A 19842-nucleotide genomic window follows, 5' to 3' on the forward strand; every position below is an offset into this window, starting at 1 on the left:
CTCAGCTACGTGCCCGTCTGCATTGACTGGCGCACGCTTCTTCAAATACATTGACGTCCCTGCCGCGCCATCTTTAGAAAACAGTGAGCCCAACACTGAATGAAACTTAATTTTCGTCGTCTGTGATCGCTGTTCGCTGTATGGAGTGATATCCTTGTGTTTCCAGGTGATGAGTTTTTGCATTAACCACGGCTTAGCGACATTTGTGTGCAGTTAATATATCCAAATTGTGAAGGAATCCCTGTAACATGTTGTCTGGTGGATGCTAGGTAAAGTTGCTAATGCTAACACCAGGCCTACCGTTAGGGTGACCGTGTGTGAAACCATAACGATAAAATCCAGTTAGGTGAGATGGTGAACATATGTGATTGATAAACACGAAAAGGCGTTTCTTCAAATACGGATCACCGATTCAAGTGATACTTAAATAGCATTGTTGGTAAGCTAGCCCATTATAAAACAAACCATCTGTAGCTAGCCTCATTTTTTTTTTTTTTTGGAGCAGTCAAGTCAGCGATAACTGTTAGTAAGTTTTATGTAGTTTATTTTGTATCCTACTAGAGAAAACTAAACCTAATTATGTTTCTCTACTTTAAACGGTCTTATTAGCGTGTAAAATAATCGTTCAGCTGTTCAGACGTCATAGGTGTGCAGGGTATTAGCTAATTCTGACTGTTAAATGACAAGTAAGAGCTAAAAGAAAATGTGAGGTAAACAGGTGGAACTAAATATTTTACAAAAGCGAAAATACTAATGGTACAGTGTAAAAACACTCAGTTACAGGTACAAAAGTCCTGCTGTCATATTGTGTAAGAAAGATATCTCCGATTCGCCGTCAATATAAGTAATCGGAAGTGAAGCACTTAATATGCTGGATAGCCTAATTCAGATTACTTTATACAGTCATATGTTATTGCAGCGTAAATGCGCCTATCACTTCATTCTTTCAAATGGTGAAGTTAGAGCGCATTATACATTATATACAGCTGTGTAGCCTAATGTATAACTTTACAAATGAATTTCTATTATTCATTAATAAGGTGAATGTGCGATGTAACAAGTAACCAAATGTATGTGCAAATTAAGCTGCTAGATAGCTCAGTGGTTAGAGCTGGCGACCCGTGTGCAGTCACAGCTTCCTGGTAAGCTGGTTCGAATCCCGTCTTCTCCTCTCAACTTAGAGAGTGTATCTGGTATCGCACTGCCAAGTGACTGGGTTTCCTTCATCATGGTCTTCCATTCTCATTCCAGTGCCAGAGTGACCTCAGTTTGCAGAAGGGATGAGCTAGACTACTGGTTCCCCCCTTTCGAAGACCGAGAACAAATCATTTAATTATTTATTTATTCTTTGACATTGCTGGTGTTTAATCCTCATAATTGTATTGTTTTGTCAACTACAGTTCCCCTTGAAATTGCCCTATTGTCCCAACTATTTTGAGTTGAATGGAAATTCCCTTTCTACTTGATATTATTTATATTCTGGAAACAATGAGTTTTATCAGGACAAAAGTGGAAGTACTAAACCAAAGTAGGGTTCATAATTGTACTTAATTAATGTACTTATTTATGAATTAATGTGTTTCTCTCCGGTCAGGTGTTTGATCAGTAAAGGTGATCATGGGGATCAAGACTCCGCGCGCTCGGGTCTTCTTTGACATCGGCATCAGTAATGTGCTCGGTAAGAATTTACTAATGTAAACACTCAGTTTGTTAGTTAATAACAGCTAAAAAAATAATGCATTTTAATATAACAGTCCTACAATAAATGTCACCTCCAAAAGTGTTGTCCAGTTTTCTTGTGAACTGAAAACATTGTATATTAAAAGTTGTTCCTATTATTAAATCTACCTTCATTGATAAAAATGGAAGGACAGAGTGGTTTCAGTAGGATGTCTTGTAATAATTCTGTATTGCACTGCATTAGTTATTTCTGATCACTGTACAATACTAACACTGTTGTTTTTCTCCCAGTTGGCAGAGTTGTGATTGAATTATTTTCAGACGTCTGTCCCAAAACTTGTGAAAACTTCAGATGCCTCTGCACAGGTAAAATCTATCCACAAGAAAATGTCAACCTTTTACTTCATAGCAGAATTAATATTGATAACTGATTATTGACTGTGGTTTTTATTCAGGTGAAAAGGGCATTGGAAAGGGAACCATGAAACCCCTGCACTACAAGGGATGTCTGTTCCATCGAGTCGTAAAAGACTTCATGATTCAAGGAGGAGACTTCAGCGAAGGTGAGTTAATAAAGTCCAATTATTTAAAGACTGTGAAGATATAGTTAGTGATTCCAAGCTTTTCGGTTAATAGCATCACAAAGCTGTCAGTTTTTATCGGCTACAAATGCAAGTATGGTATAAGCATCCAATAACGATGCATCAACAAGCTTTACATCAACCCGTCCAAATCTCTGAATACCACCAATCAAATGTTTTATACCACCATAAATCTCTTTCCTGTAGCAGCCTCCTTTCTCATGTTTTATATTTTCTCTAACATCATAGGCAATGGACGAGGAGGGGAATCCATCTATGGAGGCTTTTTTGAAGGTAAAGAGGCCCCTGTCAGAGCTGTCAGTTGTTATCCAAACCGACGTTGGCTTCAAGATGGCAGTACAATCTTCTCCTTTTCCCCCAGATGAAAGCTTCGCTGTTAAACACAACAAGGAGTACCTGCTGTCTATGGCCAATAGAGGCAAAGATACAAATGGATCACAGTTTTTCATGTGAGGACTTATTCTACACATTAAAGATTTGATGCATTATTACCTCTTTCTGTCATAATCATATGTGCCCTTTTTCTCACTTCAGTACAACAAAACCTTCGCCTCATCTGGATGGGTGAGTGCAGCCTGAGTTCAGCTGTAGCTTTGATTCATTGCAATGTTTCCCAAAGATAGACATTGCTTAAGCTCACCACCACTCTTATTGTTTTCTCAGGGTCCATGTGGTTTTTGGTCATGTGATTTCTGGCCAAGCGGTTGTTCAAACCATGGAGAACCAGAAAACGGATCCTAATAGCCGGCCGTATTCTGACGTGAAGGTTTTGAACTGTGGAGAGCTTGTCCCTAAGTCCAAAGGTTTGTTTGTGAAGCATTTGAGTAGTTTTTAAATAAGTTGTGAAAATCAACTCTTTTGTTTCCCTGCTACTGTTGTCTGAGAATATTCAGGTTTTAGAATGTTTAATGCCATTCTTCTAACAGACTGTGTTATAATTGCAGCAAAGAAGGATGAAAAGAAGAAGGAGCGAGCGTCTTCCAGCTCCAGCAGCAGCTCCAGCGAGTCTGAGAGCTCGTCACAATCCTCCTCGGAGTCTGAAGAATCTGAGAAGGAATCTAAGAAAAAGAAAAAGAAGGCGAAAAAGCTCAAAAAGAAACAGAAGAAGAAGGAAAAGAAAAAGTAGCTTTTTTATTACTGTCACATTTTCATCGTCTGTGGTGTAAAAAGTACTTGGTGTTTTAAATCTCATCTGCAATGCTTTCTTAGGTCCGAGGCTGAGAGTGCTGAGGAGAAAGAACAGGAAGAGCTGGTTACCTCCACTGTGCGTCCTGAAGATATCCCAGCCATCCCAGAGAACCGATTCCTCATGAGGAGGAGTCCACAGGCGGTCCAGAAGACAAAAGAAGAGTCCGAAAAGGATCCGCCAACCAGAGAGGAAAGACCAAGAGAGAGGTGAGTCTGCCAAACAGATGTTGTGATGATAATAATCCAAACATAATGCCTTGGTCTCTTAAATGTAAGGCCTTGTTTTTTCTCTTCCTAGTGCTGGCACAAGATATAATTCTCAGTCATCCTATAACCGAAGACTTGTGATGACAAGATCTGGGAGGAAGATAAAAGGCAGGGGTCCACGGGTAGGTACACTACACCAATAGGAAGAGCTCAGCTAACACGTTTCCCACGTTTTCGCAGTTCAAATCATGTGTGGCTTTTATCTTGTGTTCCCGCTACTGTGGGGAAAAAAGACCTTAACTTTAATAATGCAGTGATGCACAAAACACATTTTATTTCCCCATCATGAACATTTTATTGCTGTTTTCTAAAATGTCTTTCTTGGCCGCACTGCCAAGTGACTGGTCTTCCTCCATCATGGTCTTCCAATCTCATTCCAGTGCCAGATTGACCTCAGTTTGCAGAAGGGGTGAGCTAGACCAATGGCTCCCCCCTTTCGAAGACCGAGAACAAATGTCATTTAAAGCTTCAGTACAGTTAATGTGACTCTGATACTGCTGTTGCCACTGTTGGCATTAAGTAGCTTGTTTCATCCCATCATTTAATCGTACTGTCAGTTTTAGCTCATGTTACTTTTTCACAGCCAATCCGAAACAAATATCCCGCTCGATATCCATTTTAAAGTTGATCATCTTTACACTGAGTGATAAAGGCCTAGTGTTTCTGTCCAGTAAATGTTACCTTTGTGAGTGTTGTTTTTCCACTCAAAGTAAAATACATTTTGACCAGAGTCAGTTTCTGTCTGTTTAGAAATGAAGTAAGTGGTCTGTAATTTCTCTCCTCCAGCGCTATCGAACTCCGTCGCGCTCTCGCTCAAGGTCCAGAGATCGTTTCCGCCGCAGTGAGACCCCTCCACACTGGCGTCAAGAGATGCAGCGTCAGAGGATGAGGGCGGTCACCGGAGAGCGCTGGATAAAGGGGGACAAGTAAGATAACCCTTCACTTTGTTTTATTCAGGAGTATATAGTGCAAGTCAGAAACATATTAAACATAAAACATGTGACTTTGTTAAATTGAATTCCTATAAGTATTGAAATATTTAATTTGACCGATTCAGCGTGTCCTTTGAACTCTTGCATTATGCGTCTTATAAATTCATGTATTAGCGAAGAACGTTATTGAACAGATGTGATGTAGCTCCATGGTGTTACCGGATGTCGGTTGTCATTTTCTTCCAGTGCTGACATTTACTCTGGTATGTTTTCAGAGGGGACATGGTTGAGGCCAAAGAAGAGGCTGCTAAAGCTCCAAGACGAGAGAGACGAACCTCCGACACAAAGCATGAACGCACAGCTGAGGGTAAAAAAGACAAGAAAAGCCGGTCACATAGATCCAAAAGCAAAGAAGAGGACACTGCTGAAAAGGATGACAAGCATAGCAAACACAAGGGAAAGAAAAAAGATAAGTCTCAAAGCCGCAGTAAAAGCAGAGAAAAGAGCAAGAGGTCAAAAAGCAGAGAGAAGAGTCACAAGCAAAAAAGTGAGGACAGAAAAGGTCGCTCGAGGAGCAAAGACCGAAATAAGAAGGAAAAGGGAGTCCGAGTCTGATCACAGTAAAGATAGAAATAAGAGTCACGATGAGTCCGATAAAAAGGCTAAAGAGGATGCCAAAGGTAGAAATGGTGAGAAGATTAGGACAAAGTCCCAAAGCAAGGAAAGACAAACTTCAAAAGATGAACATAGATCCAGTAGCAGAAACAGGGACAGGAGCGCACCTGCTGTGCCAAAAGACAAAGAAGAAAAACGAGATAAAGACAGAGACAGGGGCCGAGAGCGTAGCAGGAGTCAGGAGAGGCGGCACAACAGCGAGAGGGAGAATAAGAAACGAGGAACATCCAGGGATAAGGAACATCGGACGAGAAGTCCAGACAGAAATAAGCCGAGAGACTCCCACCGAGGCAGGCGCTCGAGAAGCAAGAGTGATAACAAAAGAGACCACAGCAGAGATCGGTCGTCTCATAGAAAGGACAAAGAGTCCGACAGACAGAGGAGAAGACGTAGCAGCAGCTCAGACAGTGATAGAGATGAGAAGAGGAAGCGTCGGAAGAGTCAAGATTCCAAACGCAGAGAAGGAAAGAGTTCCTCCAGAACTAGAGACGGGAGAAGCCCGAGACCAGATAGTACAAAGGGCAGAGACCGACACGACAGCAAGAGGAATAAATCGAGCTCTAGCTCAAGCTCTGACAGTGACTGAGCCTGATCACATCCTACAGGAACACAATTAAATTTTAAAAGTCTGTCGCTTATCTTACACCCACTAAGCATGCAGCTTCATTTCAAAACTGTGAATACTGCTCAATCTTACAATGGCAGACTCTTGACTTGTTTTAGGTCTGAATGAAAGTCATGGATGCGTCCCTCACTAAGAGATGGTTAGCTGATGCTGCACAGCCCATTTAGTGTATGTGTGTGTGTGGGGGGGGGGGGGGGGGGGGGGGGGGATTAGTGACTGAGAAAGAAATGTATGCACTGCATCAGCAGTAAGGACCAGGTGTTCTTTTGACTGTACATGACCACCTTTGAAAAGGCTGTATTTTTATTTTGGATTCTGTGGTAAATTATTTTTTGATTTTACAATAGCTGAAATTTCAAACGGCTTTTATTGCAACAGAAATCCTTTATAATGTATTTTTTCCCTCCTGAAGAATATTATCCTGTATTTGTTTTAATTTTACTCTGTTGGGTTGTGGGATCAGTTCCGTCTCTAAGTTTGGCAAATGTCTAATGTTTACTCTTAAAGTTATTTTTACTACAACAATCTGGAAAAGAACATTTGTAATTTCTTGCATGCTTATCCATGTCATAGTTAGATAACATGTGTATCCGTGACTTTGTCTTTTTTTTGTTTTTGTACATCCATGACCTTAAACTGTAATCCTATTTGTTAGCCTGGGTATTTTTTTTTTGATAGGAACAATGTCAGTCATGCTGTAAGAACAACATAAAAATCATTTGTATAATTTGTGTTTGGTGCCAGTTTTTTTTTGTTGAAGAACCTGACTGCTGTGTAGAAAAAATGAAGAGGCTCAACATGGGGTTTTAATCATCGCGTTAATGTTCTGCAAGTCATTCTTTGATGGCCAAAACATTTTTAGCAACTGAAAATCCAACTTTAACAACTAAGTAATCAACAGTAATAAAAGAAGATGAAACTGTTTACATTTTGTTATCGAAAGTAATGTTCAACTGCAGTTGTGGTTAAAGCTGGATTCTAGGACTTGCCAACCGGTCTGCACGGTGCCGATTCAGCCCATCCTCACTGATCCTCCCTCTGAACACAGGGCTTTTATCTGGCGTATCTTCTTCATACCTAGCGCTGCAGCTCCGTTGCTGTGGTCTCTCCCATGCTGTAATAACCTTTATTGCTAGAGGGGTAAGCCAAACAATCTGCTCTTGTACCTGATGATCACCATACACTCCCTGCAGCGGTGTTTGATACTCCAATCCCTCCAAATGTACTATACAGTGCACAGTGTACTAAAAGTGTAAAGGTTACACATTCTATTTTTCTCCCAAAACTCAACAATGTTCTCCATGACACAAATTATCGTCGGTCAGGACATGGAGGAAACGTGTACATTTTGTACAACCAGTGGTAAAGTAACATTTAGTTAAGTTCTGTACTTGAGTACAATTTTAAGATACTCGTACTTTACCTGAGTTATTCCATGTTATGCTACTTTGTGCTTCTGCTCCACTAAAATTCAGATTTTAATTTTGTTCTTTTACTCCATTCCATTTATGTAATACCTTTGTGAAATATAATCAACCCTTAAATCAGACTTCACATTCACAAGCTACCCTGCAGTATACCAATACATTAAAACGAGCTCTTTACCAGCTTTGATAACACTTTAATGCATCAGTAATTATAATCAAAACGTATAATATGTATTCTGAAATGGCTCAATCTGCATAATGTGTACTTTTGGTGCTTCATGTATATTTTGATGCCAATTTCTCTACTTTTATTTGAGTAACCTTTTGAATGTAGGACTTTTTACTTTAGTAGTCTTCCTACTCTGGTACTTCTACGTTTACTTAAGCACAAGATCTGAGTACTTCTCCCTCCTCTGTGTACAACTGCCCGCCTTGAACGCTACTGGACACAAACCTTGATTTTAATCCCACAATGCAATGTATCTTTTCATACGACAGTAGCGCTAAACTGGCTGACTAAATTTGATGGCTAATCCTAAATGTCCAATCACTAAACGGTACACTACTGAGCGTCTACTTTAGCAGTGAGAGAGGGAGGGATTCACACACAGCCTCAGGTCAAAACATTTTATTGCTGTTATAAAAACAAACACTTTGTTCATCACTTTAAACCAAGAGTAACCTATGACCATGTGAACCCAAGTCTCCTCTTGGCTTGATGAATATCTTTTGCCCCATTAAGCTTTTCAACATTCTGGGTGGCACCAGAGACATATTTGGGCATTTGACCCCCAGTTTTATCCTGAACAAGGTAGCTAGAAACAGGACAGAGCCCTGCTCCAATCCCTTCCCCTGCTGCTTTGCAAAGTGGAAACACATTACGTTGAGCCTCAGCCGCTGCGTTGATGAGGTTCTGAGAATACCGTTGAAACTGGTTTTCCTCTTTAACCTCTGTCTCTGCCTGCTTCTCCTGAAACTCTTGCTCCTCTCTTCTCAGCTGCATGAGCCTGTCCCTTTTTTCAGCCTATATTTGGAGGATGAAGGGGGACATGTCAGAAAGGACTATGAATGATGTAATGATGTGGTGGACTTAGTTTTAACATTACCATTTGTGTTGCATTGAACTCATGTATATTTCTTCCATCTGCTTTGATCTTCTGAGCTTCCATTTGTTGTTTCTCTGTAAATATTCTGTCAGCCTCTTTCTTTGCCTGAAGTCTGTCAAGCATGTCTTGTTTGGTTGTTTTGTCCTCCTGCTCCTTCTTGTTTTGCTAGAGAAACACAGTTTGTGAAACAGGTGAGAACCTTTTGTTACATGCAGGGCCGGTCCTTACCTATTTGCTGCCCGAGGCAAGATTTTAGCTGGCTCATTAGAATATGGCCACAACATACCATAGCCACAGTGAACGTGTGCTGCATGCAATGTACTTTAGGCCTAGTTCTGTTGTTGTTATTTAATATTTGTTCTTAATGCTATCAGTCATATTATAAAAAAATAGTAAAAGTTAAACATTCTGAATTTCTTTTTTTCTTTCCCCCTATCTGAAGCGCCCCCCATGGATGGATGAGCCCTTAACATTCGCCTATACTGCCTATGTCACGGGCCAGCCCTGGTTACATGCAACAGCACAATTCAAGTAACTGCTGTTGCTATGAAGAAGAAAAAATGCGGTAATACATCGTTGACTCAAATGCATGCATTATTGCCTCTTCCACTCAAATCTCCCCAATGCTGAAGCAAGGATATGACGAGCAACGGAAGCTAGGGGTCAAGTTAGCATAATGAAAATAACCCCAAGAACATATGGGATTCAATAAGCTAAATCTCTCTAAATCTTCCGTTACTGCTTGCCATCTGAGTTTCTCCATCCACCACATGAGAACATTTTCAATTTGCTTGCAAGCCAATCAGAGAAAAGTGGGTCATTCTTGGTTAAAAACCAAAATGACATATATGAAGCTGAAAATAAGCCTAATATGTCTGTATCATTAATATTAACTACTTATAAAGAGCTTTATGCAACCGTAACTTAGCATTTTGCAGGTGCAACATCTGAAATTGTGTTACCATGAATTCCCTGTGTGCAGCAATTGACTCCAACATGGCAGCCTTCTTCTCCTCCTCCTTCCTCTTCTGTTGTGCCAGTTTTTCATCCCGCTCAGCGACAGCCTTTGCGACCCTCTGCTCCTCATTGGCAGTTTGCTCCTGCTGAGTGACAGTCAGCTTGGTCATGATCCACTCTCTTCTCATCTGGGCCTCGCTGAAAAACCAAACGCATCACACATCTGATCATAATACCCTATGGCTCCAACTGTTGCTGTATCATTGAGATGTTTGGCCGATTCTTACTTAAACAATTCCTTTTCTTTTTCTTTCCGTAGCTTCATCATTTTTTGTTTGGCAGAGAGGAACAGTTTTCTTTGCTCCTCTTCAGCCTCCTGCTTTTGTGCATGTGTTGCTTTTATGAGGTCTCTATTGGCGACATGTTCCTGCATAAACAGATCAAACATTCGTTAAATGAGGTGTCATAAATGATAAACAAATTAGATGACGGCATGCGGCTGAAGCCCTACCAGGTGAGTGTTCATAAGGCTTCTCCTCAGCTTTGCTTGTCTTTCTTCCTCCATTTTTTGCTCCCAATGGTAGAGTTGTTGAAGGCGTTGGGTTTCCTCTCTGTCCTTCCTGTTCTCAATCTTCTCTTGCTCTCTCACTTGCTCACGTTCCTTCATCCTAAAGAACAGGTATCATTTTCTCATGTGAAGCAGAATATGTTTTACTCAAGCCTTCTTCTAGAAACAACCAAAGAACAGTCGGGATGGAGAATCCTATGTTAAATGCATATTCTCATGCAATTTCACAGAGTACAAAACAGTTTGCATATCTTTGGAATATCTTTAATTGGTCTGATGTGAGACTTACTGGTTTTTCAGGTCCCCTGCCACAGCCTGACCCTCCAGCTTTTTCTGAAGGGCTTTCTCCTGCTCCTGTCTCAAAGCTTCATCCCTACTGGTCTTTGCCAGATCCAGTAATTCTTTGTCAACATCTTCAGAGGCACTCGTTATCCTTTGCTTCAATTCAATCTGCGCTTCCCTCTCCTTCAGCACCTCTGTCAGCAGGAGGGCACTCTGTGAAAGAGGTAACAATCATAATCCCAAAACATCAACACAGTGTATAGGCAAACATGTACAGGTGTCACAATGTTTCTCATGTGATACTAACATGTAGTCCTTTAACATGGTTGGTTTGGAAATAGATCTGAGTCTTGGCTTTTTCAATGGCCTCTTCCCGATGCTGCTCCTGATATTTGGCCTCTTCTTTATCAATCGTTTTCCTTTTCTCCTCCTCAGCCTCCTCACGGACCTTTTTTGCCTCTAACTTTTTTTGCCTTTGACCCTTGAAAAGAAATACAGTCTATTGACCTTTTGCTCTCCTGTAGTAGGCTGTGATTTTGTTGTGCAACCTTATAAGCGGGTCTAAATTTTATAGAGCAAATAAAATCCGTACAGGAAACTTACAGCAATGGTATTGGACCATTTTTTCACCACCTCCGTTGACTGCACGTGCAGGGCCTCTCTCTGTTTTGCTGCCTCCTTCATACTCTCTTTGTCTTTATTAACCCGGTTCAATTCATCTTGAATCCTCTGCCATTCTCCTTTGGTTAAGACAGTGACCTGCCGGAGGTCTGGGGGTTGGTTCCCCCTGCTGGGTTCCTCAGCTGAAGATACTATTAGAAAATTGAAGAAATAAAACAAGAACACAGTATTTATAAGCACCATCGCCTTTGTGGGGATGGATAGTTAAGTGCTTTGCTGATTAATACTTAACTATAATCACTTATTAGTGCAAAAGCTTTCCTCCAGAATGATATGAGAGGCATATCTATTTCTTCCAAGTTGAAAGTTACATTCTTTAATTACACAAGGAACTGAATTGCTGATGTCTTTGATTATATTATTTATGGAGATGATGAAAATTAGGTATACCCTCTGAAGATAAACCGATTCTGCCAAATAATGTTGATTTTTCCTCGAAGTTGTAAAACTGCAAATAAAAATGCTCTTAATGCTCAAACTTAAAACTCAAATACAATCATAGGATTTCACAGGCTTGTTTTGTTGGATATTTCTTCATGGGGTGAGGTTGCACTCTGGCTCTGGATCCTGGCTATGGCCTTGCATGTATGAGATATAAATAGCACTGTACTGTTATGATCTAAAGGTAAGGTGTTTACTTTTGATAGTGGAAACAAGTTTGGGCATGACTTTTGGGATTTAAAATCCTGGCTATGGCCAGTATATAAGTGACACATATATAATGCATTCAACAATATTAATGTACGGTTATAATATACAGGAAGTTGTGGTTTTGTTTTGAAAGTGGCTACAAGTTTGGGCATGCCTTTGATGGATGCAATATAATTAAACAACCTATTTTCCCAAAGCCCCCTCCTACAATGTTCTTTTTGAGTTAAACGGTGAAGGGTTTCAACACTGCTCTCTCCTTGAAAAATGTATATGTAATTTAGTTGTGACAGACAGCATTAGGTTAGGTACCTTCTGTAAGTAGATACACTCTCACCTCTCTTACTGGAGCCTCTTCTTCGGCCGTATTGGACCACCGATTCCATTTGTATTCGATATCTATTAACTAAAAAAAACACAACTCCCAATTAAAACAATTCACATGTAAAACGTTTCTGTGGCAAGCGTTAACTTCAGGTTACAAACGGCTGTGTCAGGGTCCGCATTTGTTGTTGCGGAGTATCCAGGCAACGGCTGAACCAATCAGAAGCATTCCAGCTGATGGACACCAGGTGGCGCTGTGTGATCCCAACATGGAACATCACACATATCAATTTCATACAAATCTGGCCCAAAATGTTGGCCCCTTTGCACTTTTAAAATTGTGCAATACATCTTCTAGAGAAATATGACTTGCTCAAACTGGCATGGATAAACAGAAAACATAACACAATTGGAAACTTCAGTAACTGTTTACTCATTATCTGAATTTAGTGATAGGACATCGGAATTAATTGCAGAATAGTCCAAAATGAAGGTTCGTACTTGACTCCAGACCTGCTTTGCTCTTACTGCTGTTCAGTGTAATGGAGGCAGGAAAACAACCCTTCACAATTAATTGACACAGATATAATGTAGGCCTACCTATTCAAACAGTACTGCTGTGCCTACTCACACAGTTACAGCATATAAACAAAAAATCAGTTTTGTCAAATCTAGTGTTAAAAAAAAGATAATAGCAAATCTGTGACATTCTGACAAACAAACATAAGGGGGCTGTCATGTGCAGCTTAATGAGTCAGGTGATGAACAGCATCCCTTGAATTAAGACTGAGCATGGACTTGCCTGACCTGATCTACTGGTATATAAAAACATGTATAGAATAAAGGAAATAACAATCATAAACGTGTAATGTGCATAACTCTGAAATGGGCCTTTCTGCATAGTTTGTATACAGCATAGACTACTTTTGACACAAGAGTATAGATGCAGTGCTGATGCGTATGTTATTTTATGTAAGTAGGATTTTGAATACAGGACTTCTACTTGTGTAAGAGTATTTTTACACTGTGGTATTGAAATTTTTATATAAACCAAAAAAAGTGCTACACTTATTTTACTCTCTGTAACACTGACATGAGCCATTCCATGCATAATAATGAGTCGCCTACTTTTGTTTTTGGTATTGTAAATAGAGGACATTCCGTGTGTTTACTAAATATATATTATGAATGCATGCTTACAGTGATAGGCTATGCAATATTTACAAAAGCTGATTTTAGGTCCACCACTGTTAATGGCCTGGCACTCATTTGTTCAAACTGGTTTCCAGTATGGAGGGCCTCTTTTATGTTACGTCAAAGCAGGAGATACAGAAGGGCGGGTTCACTGTGAAAGGGGGCCGTCTTAAATCCGAGAACTCCATTCAAAACCAGCAGAGGGAAAGCGACCAAGCAGCTCCCCGTGTGTCCATCACTTCAGGAAGGCTGCAGCCACGCCGACTAGCAACAACCAGCAAACCCCGGGAGAAAAGCCCCAAGATGGCCCCTATCTGCATCAAGTCTGTTTTAATCAGTGAAAGTGTGGATCCTCGCTGCAAGACGATTCTGGAGGAAAATGGCATCCGAGTTACGGAAAAACCGAGTATGAAAAGGGATGAATTAATGGCGGAGATTAAGGTAAAGTTTGCACGTCAGTGTTGCACAACCGCTTTATCATGCACCGGGTGTCGTTTTTTGTTTCTGCACCACATATCTGAAAAAAAGTTTATCACGTATCATTTTAAAGCTCCTGCCATTTGTCTTTTCTGCTGCGTATGTCTTGAGTGAAAGTATTGTTAATAAAGCAACGCCTGTTTTTGTTTGTTTTTTCATGCAATGTGTAATTGTTTAAAGGTGTGTACACTTTTTTTTAGGATATCTAATAACAATTTATTTCTCACGCTTATCTTCTGAGCCACACACGCAGTTTTCGGGTTGGGATGTGAATATTGATTGTAGGTATATTAGCACCGCCCATTGTGAAGCTGATGCAACTCATCCCTGACTTTACCAGCACTCCCACCACTTTCTCACAGTGCCACATGCAGCACATTGGGAGCTATTGTCAGTGTAGCCTACTGCAGAGGCTGTGCCTGTAAACAAAAAACTAGTATTGCCTTTGCATAATTTTAGATCTCAGATCAGAAATAATGGGTTGAAATGAAATAGTTCTTAGACAAACTAAATGGATTAAAGTATCTTGCAGTTTATGCAGGATTTACCTCCTGTTATGTCCCTGGGAAATAGTGAGATGTTTCTCCCTCTTTTTAAACCACTGTTGTTATTGTGAAACCCTATCTGATTACACTTAATGAACACATATTTTGAAGTGGGGTTATTTGGGGTATTTTTCCATTCTATCTACAGATGGATGTAGCACACACCTTGTTCCCGGTTGGAAATGACTGTCGGACAAATATTGCCTTCATAAAAATTCAGCTGGTTTTTGGTTCAAATACTATTTGCTATAACTCCGTCCACAGCAGAACATGGGCCTTCCATGCTGTAACTCCTGTTTGCTTTTCCAAACTTGGAGCGTGCCAACAGCCATCTATTGTAGATACAAGTACAAGTGTGGACAAGTACCTCATGCAACCCTACTTCAGAAAATCTGCATGATCCCTAAATTTCATTAATCCCACATTGTTCTTCTTACTGCCATCATATGTTCTGTCTGCTTTGAGTTAGTTATGGGGCTTTCACATCTGGTGCTGGGTTGTTCTAATCCTGACGGCCCTAATCATGTGCTGTTTGGTTCCCTTCTAAGTCCTGTTCACACTGACCTTCTACAAACAATAAAAGAGGAGTTAAGTTGACCAACAATACCTTATTGGACAGTTTTTTTCATGCCCCTGCGCCTGGCAAATGGCCTCTATAAACACTAAGGAAAGATATAAAATTTGATTAAAGCAGCATTTTGTTCCATGGTAATAAACAGACGATACTGTGTTCTCGAGCAGACCTGTTACCACGGTTACACAAGTATGTTCAAATGTAGGCCACAAATCCCTTACACAGATCAGGAGATGACTTTAAGGGATAATGATCAATTAACATTAATAAAACTACAAGTTCAGCAAAATGCCTCCCCACAAGAACGGAGCATCAAGATATAATCTTGGTTTTAATGCCCATTTCATGACAGTTTGTTTTGTGCTTTATGGCATCATTTATCAATTGTACATGTAGCCTTGAATCAATTACCCAAAGATATAAAACTCCATGAGATAACCTGTAATTCTCTCTCCACCCTAGGACTATGATGGCCTTGTGGTTAGATCTGCCACAAAGGTAACAGCTGATGTCATTGATGCTGCTAATCTGAAAATCATTGGAAGAGCTGGAACCGGTGTGGACAATGTTGATGTTGATGCTGCAACCAAGAAGGGTATTATTGTCATGAAGTAAGTCTCCATTCTATGTAACTGTTTTCCAGTGCAGTTTCAGTGTAATCTACTGCCCATTAACTGTAGGCTGTTTTCTCCAGCACACCAAGCGGCAACACCATCAGTGCTGCCGAGCTGACATGTGCCCTGCTGATGAGCCTCTCAAGGTGAGATGAGCCGTGGTCAACATGCTTTTATTATTGCATGGAAGTTCTGCATGAGTGTGATCATTATGTTGTTGTGTTTCCAGAAATGTGCCTCAGGCTGCCATGTCGATGAAACAAGGGAACTGGGATCGCAAAAAGGTGAGCAGAGATTTTGTTTTGCCTCCATGTGCTCTGCATGTTTGCAGTGGGCACACAAAGCGATTACTGTTGCATGGTCGACTCCATTGTTCAGCCAGTCATCACTGATCAGATGTGAAGCTTTGACGAGGGCAATGTTTTTTTCTAATTCTACAGTTCATGGGTGCAGAGCTGTATGGCAAGGTCCTTGGAATAGTTGGACTTGGAAGAATAGGAAAGGAAGTCGCCTCAAGAATGCAATCATTCGGCATGAGGGTAAGCTGTCATTATGCTTGTCTAAACTGTTCACGTACACCAGTAATTATTTGCACTTGCGATGATTGAATTAAGCAAACATGGCAATATTCTGGGGTTTTTTCTCCCCCGTAGACAATCGGCTATGATCCAATCACTCCACCTGAGGTGACAGCCAGCTGGGGGGTGGAGCAGATGTCACTGGAGCAGTTGTGGCCACAGTGTCACTATATCACTGTCCACACTCCTCTGATGCCCTCTACTGTTGGTCAGTTTTAAAGCCCTTATGATTACATAGCCATTGCACATTTTACTGCAAATTTGAGCTTCAATTGGTTTTTTTTGGCCCCAGGTCTTCTTAATGATGAATCGTTTGCTAAATGCAAGAAAGGAGTGAAGGTTGTGAACTGTGCACGAGGGGGCATCATCGATGAGGACGCTCTCCTCCGAGCTCTGGAGTCCGGACAGTGCGGAGGAGCAGGGCTCGATGTGTTTGTGGAGGTAAGATGATTGGAACATGCAAGTGTGTCCTTAGTCACTCTTTAATATTAATAAAAGAGTTGCTCCATCATACTTTGTTATCATGATTTTTGCCACAGGAGCCTCCTAAGAATCGCGCATTGGTCGACCACCCTAATGTGATCAGCTGCCCTCACCTGGGCGCCAGTACGAAGGAGGCGCAGGCTCGCTGTGGGGAGGACATCGCTCTGCAGATTGTGGACATGGTGAAGGGCAAGAAGTTGGTTGGAGCAGTAAGTTACACTCGGTTTTACTTTTTCTAACACATTCTTAGACCTTGAGATTTTGTGTTGTCAAATGTATTAAAGTGTTACTCCTCCAGCAATTTAGCATGAGCATTTTTTGGCACAGAATTTAAGTTGAGTTAGACAGGTCTGTAACATCATCATCAGCAATTCCACACTTAAAAAACAATGTACAAAAATAAATGCTAAATTAAACCCAGTTTGATGAACTTAGCTTGTCATATTTTGAGTATTTAAAAAAAGTGACTGAATATGGAAAAAGATAGGGGCCTTTTTTGTAAAGTATTAACACTTAATTTCCAATATATGTCACCTTTTAATCCCCATTGATTGTTTTTGTAGGCCCTAAATTGTCAGACTTCTTTAGCTTCCTGTACAGAAGACAGCAAAAGAAAACCTGTGATCACACCCAGTTCACAAATGCACTCCCACTATTCATGTCTTGTTTTTATAGTCATTTTCTCTTTTTAGGTAAATGCACAGGTTTTGGCCAGCACTTTCTCCCAGGAATCTCACCAGCTGATCAAACTCGGAGAAGCCGTTGGAGCCGTGTTGCAGTCATGCACTTCTTCTAAGAAACCTTTCACAAATGTTCAAATCTCTACTAAAGGTAAAACTACTTGTCTATTCAGTTAAAGGAGCTGTCACATAACATAGCTTGAAAATATTGTAATCATGTTCTCTTACTCCCTCTATTGGTGTGATTTTGAAACGGAACAATGTTGTAGATAGGCTGTTCCAGTTGAAGGTTTTTTTGTTGTTAACAGTTTTTCTAAAATCCACATATTTGATTTGAAGTGTTTGACTGTCAACACCATGTACTATTTTCTTCAAACCAGGGGATTGCATGAAGTCCTCCAGTGGTTACATGGCTGCATCAGTACTGGTTGGATTGCTGGCCAATGGATCTGGCTCCTGCCCGAACCTTATCAATGTTCTCAGCCTTGCCAAGGAATCTGGAATCACGGTACAGCATAAACTCATTCTGAGACAGTCCACATGACATGACAAGTGTGTGATTTGGGAAAATAATGTTTTCATACATGTGTCTCTTCAGGTAAACCAGACCCACTGTGCTTCTGAGGCGGCAGGTGGCGTGTGTACAGTGGAGATTGTGGCCAGCGGCAGCAGCTACAAAGCCACTGGTTCAGTTCAGGGTGGCGTGCCGGTGCTGCTGGAGCTGAGCGGCAGTGTGTTCAGACAGCCGGTCTCTCTCACTGGAAACCTGCTGTTCTTGAAGGCCTCCGCAAGTCCTCAATTCCTTTCCTCAGTGGCAGGTAAGTAATTTGAAGACGGGGCTAATTCTCAGTAATGCTCTGGTGAAATCAATACTATAAAACTGGTGTTGTTAAAATAAGGACATAACAGATGGCTACAAATAGTTGGTTTCTATATTAACAAAGTCTGGGTGGATCTTAAGCAAGGTAAACGGAACCTGTCAGCTGTGATAAACTAAATATAAACATTTTGTCAAAATTAGAAACAAGTAAGCAGAGCTCCATCATGCAGTAAGTCAAGGTTGATTGTGGCTCAAATAACATTCTCAATCCGTGTTTTAGAGTTTGTAATGGTAAATCTTCAAAAGTTGTTTGAGTAACTTAAGCTTTTATAATAGTGTGATAGTTTGACTGCATAGGATTACAGGACATTGCAATAATCTGAGTACATATTCTTAAAACCTATACTCGCTTCTTTAGACTTTTGAGACAGTCAGCAGACTTAAATAAACCCAAATTCAACCACACATATTTCTGGTCACCTGTACACCTAAATATTTGTAGAATCCAGAATAAACAGTACAATGAAACACGTTTTTTCCTGTTTATTTCTGAATTTGCCAACCTCATTGGCTTATAGATTATATATGTAAAGTGCTGTTAAGAAGTCACATAATTTCGTTAAATATGTACTTAATATTGTTTTATATAAATTTCATCAGGAAGAATCTTTAATGGAGTTAATATAACAACATACTTCTTACATTAAAGCTAGAGAAATGAGATGTAGGGTTGCAGGTAGTAAGTGGTTAATGGTGAGGGTCATTTTGAAGTCACTTTTTTTTGCCTTTACTGCTGTCAGCGAGTCAAAATATTTTCAAACTATATATTGTTTCCCCGTTGTTGAATTGGCTTCCATTTTGGATGACAGGCAGCTAAGAGTTATGAATTTGAAGCACTTAGGAGTCGGTTGTTTCCTTTAATCATAGCTGTTCTTTCTCTTCCATTGTTTTTTTTGTAGGACTTCTGGCCACAGCGGGAGTGGAGATTCAGTCCTTCAGTGCTCCCGCAGACCGTACTGGGGATCTGTGGTATTGTGTGGGGGTGTCCACTCTCCCAGGGGACCTCGGTGTTTTGAAGCCTTTGGCTAAGGAGGTGGCACAGCTCACCATTTAAATGACAGCTGCAATGATATCTGAAAGTCTTAACATCTCTGAGAGTGTCAAAAATAATTGATATCTCTGGCCTTAGCACTTACAACTAACAACTTTTAGAAGTTGAAACAATGGTTTAAAATGTGCATTTTATAACATTCCAGTGTTTAGATGTTTTTCATGCAGTTTAAAGAAGTAATAAATAAAATAAATGTTTCAGTGTCTATGCTGCTTGTGGTTTTGTTTGACCTTTTTTTTTTAAAGCAGAGGTGTACTGTCACTTTGTTTCAATTCTATGGTTATTTTTCATCCACGGTTTATACTGTTTGATCACCCAGGGTAACAATATATTGTACATCTCCAATACAACCATCCTAAATGATCATCTATTATAATGGGTAAAAATAAGATTTAACAAGCCACCTTCATCAGCTGGTGTATAGACAAGTATAATTCAATAATGTACCCTTTTCTGAAATTGACCATTGGGTATATTCAATGCTTATGGTGAGAATATACAATTGTATTTTTGAGGACAGTTTTTTTTGTTTTTCGTTTGGCTTTTTATTTGTATTTCAGCATTACACACAAGCATACCAAGGAAAACCAACATCAATAATTTGTTAAATACTATATATAGATGTCACATTCTTCAATATGAATGTTCTTGACCTTAAGTACGTTTCCCTATCATTAACTGTAATTTCCCACGTGTAATTTAAACGTATGAATATTTAAAAACGGTTTCCACCATTGTTTTATGCATTTAGTGTAAGCACTATATTTTTCCCGTGATTTAATGCTTGGATTTAGTTAATAGTGC

General features: G+C 40.2%; 3 protein-coding genes and 2 non-coding genes across 5 annotated transcripts; 4 read left to right on the forward strand and 1 right to left on the reverse strand.

Annotated features, from left to right (window-relative positions):
* Nucleotides 1–20: 20 nt before the first annotated feature.
* On the forward strand, nt 21–6696 carry ppig (peptidylprolyl isomerase G (cyclophilin G)). Its single transcript, XM_063887608.1, is given in 14 exon segments — nt 21–166; nt 1595–1678; nt 1972–2046; nt 2136–2243; nt 2511–2555; nt 2644–2731; nt 2817–2846; nt 2946–3085; nt 3227–3404; nt 3492–3677; nt 3769–3859; nt 4524–4663; nt 4945–5269; nt 5271–6696. Coding segments are annotated over 13 exon segments (2127 nt in total). The 5' UTR covers nt 21–166; nt 1595–1617; the 3' UTR covers nt 5931–6696.
* On the forward strand, nt 1197–1326 carry LOC134867905 (small nucleolar RNA SNORA35). Its single transcript, XR_010166211.1, has one exon. It is a non-coding gene; the product is annotated as a small nucleolar RNA SNORA35 (small nucleolar RNA).
* On the forward strand, nt 4063–4192 carry LOC134867904 (small nucleolar RNA SNORA35). Its single transcript, XR_010166210.1, has one exon. It is a non-coding gene; the product is annotated as a small nucleolar RNA SNORA35 (small nucleolar RNA).
* Nucleotides 6697–8068: 1372 nt separating the features above from the next.
* Nucleotides 8069–12153, reverse strand: cfap210 (cilia and flagella associated protein 210). Its single transcript, XM_063887612.1, has 9 exons — nt 11976–12153; nt 10913–11121; nt 10617–10790; nt 10317–10522; nt 9971–10127; nt 9747–9886; nt 9465–9657; nt 8503–8667; nt 8069–8420 (listed from the first exon to the last, which is right to left on the reverse strand). The coding sequence occupies exons 1-9, from the start codon at nt 12022–12024 to the stop codon at nt 8079–8081; spliced, it is 1635 nt and encodes a 544-aa protein (XP_063743682.1). The 5' UTR covers nt 12025–12153; the 3' UTR covers nt 8069–8078.
* A 1176-nt stretch (nt 12154–13329) lies between these two features.
* On the forward strand, nt 13330–19243 carry phgdh (phosphoglycerate dehydrogenase). Its single transcript, XM_063887613.1, has 12 exons — nt 13330–13597; nt 15215–15363; nt 15447–15512; nt 15596–15650; nt 15807–15905; nt 16020–16152; nt 16237–16385; nt 16484–16636; nt 17120–17258; nt 17488–17615; nt 17706–17925; nt 18887–19243. Exons 1-12 carry the CDS (start codon nt 13460–13462, stop codon nt 19039–19041), a joined length of 1584 nt encoding a protein of 527 aa, XP_063743683.1. The 5' UTR covers nt 13330–13459; the 3' UTR covers nt 19042–19243.
* Nucleotides 19244–19842: the final 599 nt, after the last annotated feature.

The sequence above is a fragment of the Eleginops maclovinus genome, chromosome 7 (genome assembly GCF_036324505.1).
Source record: "Eleginops maclovinus isolate JMC-PN-2008 ecotype Puerto Natales chromosome 7, JC_Emac_rtc_rv5, whole genome shotgun sequence".
Taxonomy (NCBI): Eukaryota; Metazoa; Chordata; class Actinopteri; order Perciformes; family Eleginopidae; genus Eleginops; species Eleginops maclovinus.